The following is a 9,209-nucleotide window of genomic DNA, read 5'->3' on the forward strand; positions in this document are numbered from 1 at the left end:
ACACACACAACTCTAGAAAACACAAAACACTATAAAGTGGTGTCCAAACCTGTCAGAGTTCTGACCCACCTCAAGCCTGTCAAATGTTCTGCTGACCTGTCAGATAAACCAAGCAGCCACAAGGATCACACCAACACACTACACTAGTATGGTCAAGTTTTGTCTAGTCTAATACACTAATCTAGAATAGTTTAAATGTCTATTCTATGTGGTAGTACCTGTGTTAGCTGTGTTTCACAGTATGTCCCGGTGGTATAGGGGGGGCAGAGGCAGCGGAACCCAGCAAGGTCAGAGGTCAAAGAGACACACACACCCCCATTACGACAGGGGCGGGATTCTGTGGGGGCAGCAATGTATGCCTCTGTTTGTTCCACACATTGGATGCTTGTGTGGGTGAGTGTTGTTTGTGTCTTGTGCATGTGTGTGTGTGTGCAGTGTTTACCCATATTCATAAAACGTTGCCGCCACTCCCAAAAATCTGATACTTAAACCAGATATACGGTACAGTGCCTTAGGAAAGTATTCAGACCGCTTGACCTTTTCCACATTATGTTAGGTTACAGCCTTATTCTAAAATTGATTCAATAATTGTTTTCCCCTCTTCAATACAAACACAATACCCCATAATGACAAAGCAAAAACGTTTTTTTTTAATACATTTTTGCTAATTTATAAATAAAAATAAAACTGAAATATCACCATTTACATAAGTATTCAGACCTTTTACTCAGTACTTTGCTTAAGCACCTTTGGCAGCTATTACAGCCTAGAGTCTTCTTGGATATGATGTTTTTACAAGCTTGGCACACCTGTATTTGGAGAGTTTCTCCCATTCTTCTCTGTAGATCCTCTCAAGCTCTCTCAGGTTGGATGGGGAGCATTGCTGCACAGCTATTTTCAGGTCTCTCCAGAGATGTTTGATCGGGTTCAAGTCCGAGCTCTCGCTGGGATACTCAAGGACATTCAGAGACTTGTTCCGAAGCCACTCCTGCGTTGTCTTGGCTGTGTGCTTAGGGTCGTTGTCCTGTTGGAAAGTGAACCTTCACCCCAGTCTGAGGTTCTGAGCGCTCTGGTGCAGGTTTTCATCAAGGATCTCTCTGTACTTTTCTCCTTTAATGTTTGCCTCTGACTTGTACCAGTCCCTGCCACTGAAAAACATCTCCACAGAGAGATGCTGACACCATCATACTTCCAAGTAGGGATGGTGCCAGGTTTCCTCCAGACGTGACGCTTGGCATTCAGGCCACAGAGTTCTATCTTGGTTTCATCAGACCAGAGAATTTTGTTTCTTATGTTTGAGAGTATTTAGGTGCCTTTTGGGCCTTTTACTGAGGAGTGGCTTCTGTCTGGCCACTCTAACATAAAGGCCTGATTGGTGGAGTGCTGCAGAGATGTTTGTCCTTCTGGAATGTTCTCCCATCTCCACAGAGGAACTCTAAAGCTCTGACAGAGTGACCATTGGGTTCTTGGTCACCTCCCTGACCAAGTCCCTTCTCCCCCGATTGCTCCAGCTTTAGGAAGAGTGTTGATGGTTCCAAACTTCTTCGATTTAAGAATGATGGAGGCCACTGTGTTCTTGGGAACCTTAGAACATTTTTTGGTACCCTTCCCCAAATCTGCGCCTCGACACAATACTGTCTCTGAGCTCTACGGACCGTTCCTTTGACTTCATAGCTTGGTTTTTGCTCTGACATGCACTTTCCAAGTCATCTCTAATCAATTGAATTTACAACAGGTGGACTGCAATCAACATCTCAAGAATGATCAATGGAAACAGGATGCACCTGCGCTCAATTTCATGTCTCATAGCAAAGGTTCTGAATACTTATGTAAATAAGCTATTTCAGTTTTTATGTTTTTGCCTTTGTCATTATGGGGTATTGTATGTAGATTGCTGAGGACCATTTTATTTTCTATCCATTTTAGAATAAGGCTGACACGTAACAAAGTGTGGAAAAAGTCAATGGGTCTGAATACTTTCTGAAGGAACTACATATTTTAAATAGGATCATCTTTGAGACCTAACAATCACCAAAATAAAAACAAACCAAAAATGTCCTGGCATGGGGCCCCCATTGATTTTGTTATATGTTTGAGTGACTCAGATAACATAAGAACACGGCAAAATCCACACGGTGATTGAATCAACGTTGATTCCACATCATTTTAATGAAATGACATTGAACCAATGTGGAAATACATTGAAATGATGTCTGTGCCCAGTGTGAAACCATGGCAAAATGTGTAGAATTGCAAGAAATTTGCTTTAAAACAGCATTTTTTTCATCTTAGCCCCGTGAAAAATGTGTAGAATTGCAAGAAACTAGCATTAAAACTGTGAAAATGTATCTCTGCCCCATGGCTAAATGTGTATATTCCCCACCACCCGCACTTACTTTGCCACTGCTGCTGAAACAAATCTTAGTGTGAAACACTTGTATGCCTGTGTTTGTGTGTGTGCAGTACGGTACCGACCGTCAGTAGGAGCAGAGCAGGTGACCTGTCCAGAGGTGCAGGTACAGAATGTGTTCCGGTGCGTCTCCCAGCGATGCCCCTCCTCCACCTGTCTCCCCTCCCACACACACCCACGCCTCACACACTCACACCCCTCCAGATACTGCACACGCGCCTGCAGGTCCACATTCTACACACACACACAGAGACACACATACACAGAAATACATTGTCAATAGTCAGTCTTGCCTGAATAAGGATGAGTATACCTCAATTGCCCATTGAAATCTTTAAAAAAACATCACATTATATAATACATGACTTTGCTGTGGCTACCTGGGCCTTGACCATGTCCAGCATGCGCTCCAGGCCCTCTAGCCTCTCCTCCAACCCCCTCAGCCAGTCCTCGCCCTGGGACTGAGACACAGGTTTCACCCCATGGGGTGCTGGAGGACCCAGAAGCACCCCACCCCTCTGGGGCTGGTCGCCCTGGGGATGATGGGGGTGGAGAGAGGGGTTATGTGGCTGGTAGTTGGCTATATCCTGCTGAGGTTCCAGCCCAGGTCCACTGTCAACCCTGTCTACTGGAGCAGAGTTATTGAGCTGGGCATGGGGAGGGCCATGCAGAGAATCTGAGAAAGAGGGGAAGGGTGAGGGGAGAAGAACAGAGAAAGAGAGTGAGTGAGGGGGGATGAGGGGAAAGGGGAGCGAGAGTGAAAGAGGGAGGGAGAGGAGGAAGCCAGTAATCAGTTGATCTAATACAAAAACAGTAGTTAATCCGTCTGAAAATGTGAATTAACAGTTAGACTCTAAACTTAGAACTCATAAATAAACAACCTATAGGAAGTAGCCGGGGGACCACGGATAATATCTACACTAGTCCCCAGAGCCCACAGCGCACACATGCCCGCATATGTTTTACTATCCTTGTGGAGACCTAACATTTATTTCCATTCAAAACACTATTTTCCATAACCCTAACTCCTAACCCTAATTATAACCCTAACTCTAATTGTAACCCTAAACCTAACCCCTAAGCCTAAAATATCCTTTGTCCTTGTGGGAACCTGGTAAATGTCCCACGAGGGAGAATTTTCCTTGTTTTACTATTCTTGTGGGGACTTTTGGGGTTTTCCACAAGGATAGTAATACAAGCCCCCCCCACACACACACACGTCTTTCTGTGATTGGGTGGTCTGGCCTCAGGGTGGTCCTGTCAGAGTGAGATCAGAGAGGACTAGAGGTCAAAGAGGTCAAAATTCATGACCCTGTTCCAGCCAATCATAATGGCTGGATTATTATATGACAGGGAGTGTGAGGAGCTGAAGGAGGGCTAATACTACAGTAATAGATTAGTACACTCAGTTCCTCATTCATAGAGAATGACATGGACTTGTCTTAATGGCAAAGTAGCCATAAAACCAATAGCCAGGTTAAAAAACCTGTACCTGTAATGTTGTCACATTGCCACGGACGCCTCTGATACGCTCTGGTAGAGATCTCAGCTGTCTGCACATAACCCTACAGAGAGACAGTGATGGAGCAATAGAAGGGGGGAGAGAGAGGGAGAGAGAGAAAGAGAAACAGTTATCGAGTGCATACTTGCATGTGTGTAAATATATGTGTGCGAGTGTGTTTACTCACAGTGAACTTGCTCTCCATGTCACCCTGTGTGCTGGCCAGTGTGATGACTAGGTCTGGGGGCAGCTGTAGTTTGACTCTCTCCTCTTTGTCTCTCTGTATAACCACTGCCTCTCTACAGTCTACAAACAGAGACACACGGCCAGCCTCCAGGGCCAGGGCCAACCGCACCCAGCCTCCCCCAGAGAAGGGACTTCCTCCTGGGAACAGGACACTGGCAAGTCCCTGACCTTCCAAGCCAGCCTGGTGGTCCAGACGCAGAGATTTGGAGCGGGTAGAGGAGTAGAGTTGGAGGAGGGGCGAGGAAGAGGAGGAGAAAGAGAGCAGAGTGCCACTGGAGTCTGCACCCTGACGTGCCATCAGGTGAATTCCCAGACTGCCTTGCAGTGAGGAAACAAGGTAGTGGGAGTATTGTTCGGGAAGGGTCAGGTGAGGTGAGCGGGGGCGGGGGCGGAGTTTGTAGGCCTGGGTTCCAGGCCACTCCCCCTGGACTTTGGATACACCCTTTAAGGGGCGGGACATGTTGAGAGCCTCCAGTAGGTTGATCACTGAGGGACAGACAAGACAATGAATGAGAATTGACAGAAAGATCAACAAGCGAGCCAATCAAAATATACATAAACACAAACATATATACACACACACACACACACACACACACACACACTGTCAGGTTGGCTAATACACACTCATGCTTCATAACAAGTCTGATACGACATGATAAACAGATTTCTGGGTCTGAAAGAGACAGAGCCACCAGAAAACATGTGGCGAGACAGATTTTGCCCTTGTACTTTTCAATCTGGTGGGGTGCCTCCACACCAATTTCAAAGCAGCATCCCCGAATGCGTTTATCAGACATTAATTAGTTCACATCATAGAAAAACATTTTGCAATGGAAAAGAAAGAAGTTAACCCCCACGCTCGTTGCGACAGGTGGATTCACAATGGTCTCCTAGCTACACCCTATACAGAGCCTCATCAACTACGCCTTTAAACAGCTGTTTGTTTGCACCAGCACCTCGTTGTTTAACTCTGCACTTGGTTTCTTTCTTCGATCACGCTCCTCTCCGGTCTGTGGAATCAGCTGTGTGTTATCTAGTGGAAGAAACCCTCCTATCCTGCATGCCTGGTTGCCTGCCTTATGAGAGAGCAAACACAAATTTTCATGGAAAATTGCAGTTAATAAAAGCAGTTTAATCATCCTCTAAAACTAGCTAGAATGGTCCAGTCTATAGCTAGCTAACACAACTAACTAACTAACTAACGTTAGCTTTAGAGTAGCCTAGCTAGATAGCTAGCTAGCTAACATTAGCAGCTAGATTGATACAATCATGCAGCCAGCTGCTAATGTTAATAATTTAGACTCACTGAATAAATGTGTTTGGCACAGGATAAAGAAGATGAAATTATCTGCTGCTGCTACCCAAGGCCAAGGGATACTGAAGTTCCTGAAAAGGTTAGTCAGCCAGTTTGTTAGTCCAGTAATGTTTGTTGGTATATTATTTTATTTTCACTACTTGTCTTTTTTTTTCTTCAATTTTACAAATGTTTGTGGTGCAAATTTCACTGTCTTAAAAGTAAAAAACTTAAAACTTCCGCCACAGAGCAGTCTACACAGACAATATAAACGCATTTGTCCAACCATAACAGATTGATGGCTAATGCAGAAAGAGATCATTTATTTTCTAGCACCACCATAACTTTCCCATATATAGAGAGACAGCCATAATGGTGTCAGTCTTTGATCTTCTTGGCCTTCCTGTGACACCAGGTGTTGTAGATGTCATGGAGGGCAAGCCGTGTGCCCCTAATGATGTTGTGGGCTGACCACACCACCCTCTGGAGTGCCCTGTAGTTGTTTATGTGAAGGGACCATTAGGTCATCAGTTATGTGCACGCAGAGGAACATAAAGCTTTTGACCGTTTCCACTGTGGCACGTCGTTGAGGATGCGGGGGTGCTCTCTCTCTCTCTGCTGTGTCCTGTAGTCCACGATCAGCTCCTTTATTTTGTTAACGTTGAGGTAGAGGTTATTTTCCTGGCACCACTCCACCATGGCTCTCACCTCCTCCCTGTAGGCTGTCTCGTCATTGTTGATAATCAGGCCTACCACTGCTGGGTCATCTGCAAACTTGATGATTGAGTTGGAGACGTGCGTGGCCACGCAGTTATGGATGAACAGGGAGCACAGGAGTGGGCTGAGTACGCACCCCTGTGGGGCACCCGTGTTGAGCATGAGCGTGGTGCAGGTGTTGTTGACCACCTTCACCACTTGGGGTCAGCCCATCAGGATGTTCAGGGCCTAGTTGCACAGGGAGGGGTTATGACCTAGGGCCGAGCTTAGTGATGAACACTACATAGGTATTTGTCTTGTCCAGGTGGGATAGGGCAGTGTGCAGTGCAATGACGATTGCTTCATCCTTGGATATGTTGGGGTGGTATGCAAATTGTAGTGGGTCTAGGTTGTTGGCTAAGGTGGAGGTGGGTGGGTCCTTAAATATCCTCTCAACGCACATCATGATGACAGATGTGAGTCCTACATGTTTTTTTTTAGATAGTCATTTAGTTCAGTTACCTTAGCTTTCTTGTGTACAGGAACAATGTATGACATCTTGAAGGAAGTGGGGACAACAGACTGATTAAATATATGGATTTGACAGGCAATCAGTTCCTACAGTGAGCGCCAGGGAATCAACTTCTGGTGGGCCAAATCAGAGAGGAAGAGGTGAAGCGAGAGAGATAACTGGGCCCAAAATCTGTCTACTCCAGCTGTTGGCATTTTATTAATTTTTTTCTTTCACCAAGCGAGGAGTTTTTTTGTGATGGTCAATGAGTGTCGAATTTGGTTAACAAAATATGGAATGGCTTATTTGCTATGTGTAATCAAGAGAACCATTGCACTCTCCCAGAAGCTTGAGTGGTGTGTAAATACTGCAAATTCAGACAAAGGAAGTGGCGTAATGAACTGGGGAAACCTAGTCAGTTGTACAACGGAATGCCTTCAACTGAAATGTATCTTCCGAATTTAACCCAACCCCTCTGAAGCAGAGAGGTGCGGGGGGCTGCCATAATCGACATCCACGTATTCGGCGCCCGGGGAACAGCGGGTTAACTGCCTAGCTCAGGTGCAGAACGACTTACCTTGTCAGCTCAGGGATTCGATCCAGCAACCTTTCGGTTACTGGCCCAATGCTCTAACCACTTAATGGGTTCGCAATCAAAAAGATGTTGCATAAAGCTTACGTCATTATTCAATGTTTTTAACCATTTTCCGCATCAGGGATAGCATTCTCAGACGTTTCGGCTTTACAGCCTTCTTCAGTGTGTGCCTTATTGCTATGCATGCCTTATTTGATCGAATGTAAGTTTTGTAATGTTTAGATTGTTAAGAGTATACTGATATAAATAGGACACATTGGCTAAAATGGTCCCACCTGATCTAGCCTCCTCCTGACTGCCTTCCATTTATTAAGAAATGTATTTTCATTGTTAGAGTGGTCACTAGAGTATCTGGTCAATATAATGGATAATCTACGGCCAAATGGAGACCAGGGCAACAACACAAGGTTAGTGGTTTTATGACTTGCACATACTGTGTGTAGTGTAACCCTGCCTTGTTACAGAGTCCACTGTGTAAAGTGTTACATGTAACCCTTTCTCACATAAAGCTTACATAATGAATAATTCCAGAAAAGCACAGTGATCAGATGAACAAAAAATACGTATTCTGACATAAAATTCAATGACGTTTCTGCAATGAAACCTGTCTGTCTTTTTTATTTTTCAAATCTACTGCTTAACATTGTGTGTATGTATAGAGTTAATGTGACATTATAACCATTCTTTGCATAACATTCAGCCCTGCTAAGTAGTTCACTAAACTACAGAGTACTGTATGTTGTCTATTGAAGTGGTTGTCTCTGGCTCTTTGGATATCAGATTCAGAATGAATAATAACAAGGTTTCTGGTAGTTTGAAAGGGTTTCATCCACCTGAGGCCAGGAGTGTTTCCAATTCACTTAACCCAACAAGAAAAACCCCTGTCCTATAGTCATAGCACAGATGAAAAGGAACGCTATCTAAAATAATACTTGTTTTTCATAGCCTACGGATGGGACCCATAGTTTTACCTCACTAAGTCATGAGATCACTTTTAAACCTGTGGTGCCAGATCTGGATAGAGAGGTAGAGAGAGAGAGAGAGAGAGAGAGAGAGAGAGAGAGAGAGAGAGAGAGAGAGAGAGAGAGAGAGAGAGACTGTGCGGTCTACACACAGTGTCAATGTTCCAATGATGTAACTGACCCTAAATTAATGCAAAAAGTAGTCTAACATTTCAACACAGTCACTGATTGATGAGATGCAATGACTAACAGATCCTGGCAGACATACTTTTAATCTTATCATCAAATCATGTTACACACATACGCACACACACGCACACACATACACCGTGCAACCTAACCATTGTTCTGAGAAACAGTTTTGCTGGAGTCAATATCGTAAACACATACCGTTCTCATGGTTTTTATCTATAGGGTGGGCTCGAAGGGACGAACACACACTCAACCACACACACAGCAGGGTCTTCAGCCAGCGGACCTCCATTCCCACACGGCTGGTTGTGAGTGTGTGAACACCTCGGCAGAAAGAAAGTTCCCCTTCGATTCACACTTTGCGCGCCTCAAATCCGCATGAAAAGTTACTCCATAGTAGTGACAAGGAATTTAAATAGCCTAGTTAAATGCGATAATTTGACATTCAAATCAATTCATTTGAAACGTTAATTTGACAAACAAAGAAACGCCAACAAGTTATGTCCTTATTTCCAACACGGTCTATCTAAACTGCGTCCACCCGGACTTCAGCTCCTCTTCCCCGATGTCAACGAGCGATGCGCGTCACAGAAACACGAAACATCTGGATGCAGGCAGGCTCTCTATCTCCGGGGAGGCTATACGGACACGCCTGGTGTATACGAGTTGAGTGGGGACGAACGGATTCGGTTTAGTCAGTTTAGTCAGACGTCCTAATGAGCCCTCCACAGCTAGGTAGTTATACTAGTTTATGCTTGAGGCTAGAATTTGAAACTTGTCTGCCGAAGTCAGGACTTGA

The 9,209-nt window shown here is 44.7% G+C and overlaps 1 protein-coding gene across 1 annotated transcript in view; it reads right to left on the reverse strand.

The window, feature by feature from the left end:
- LOC139372923 (kielin cysteine rich BMP regulator) overlaps positions 1–8,885 on the reverse strand; it is a 44,121-nt gene extending 35,236 nt beyond the window's left edge. Inside the window, exons 1-5 of the mRNA XM_071112796.1 lie at positions 8,609–8,885; positions 4,099–4,643; positions 3,903–3,975; positions 2,791–3,086; positions 2,476–2,644 (exon numbers count right to left, since the gene is read on the reverse strand). Coding sequence (XP_070968897.1) covers positions 2,476–2,644; positions 2,791–3,086; positions 3,903–3,975; positions 4,099–4,643; positions 8,609–8,702 — 1,177 coding nt within the window. The 5' untranslated portion in view covers positions 8,703–8,885. The remainder of the gene's footprint in view (positions 1–2,475; positions 2,645–2,790; positions 3,087–3,902; positions 3,976–4,098; positions 4,644–8,608) is intronic.
- Between the last annotated feature and the right edge of the window lie 324 nt (positions 8,886–9,209).

This window comes from Oncorhynchus clarkii, chromosome 2, assembly GCF_045791955.1.
Source record: "Oncorhynchus clarkii lewisi isolate Uvic-CL-2024 chromosome 2, UVic_Ocla_1.0, whole genome shotgun sequence".
NCBI classification, from domain to species: Eukaryota; Metazoa; Chordata; class Actinopteri; order Salmoniformes; family Salmonidae; genus Oncorhynchus; species Oncorhynchus clarkii.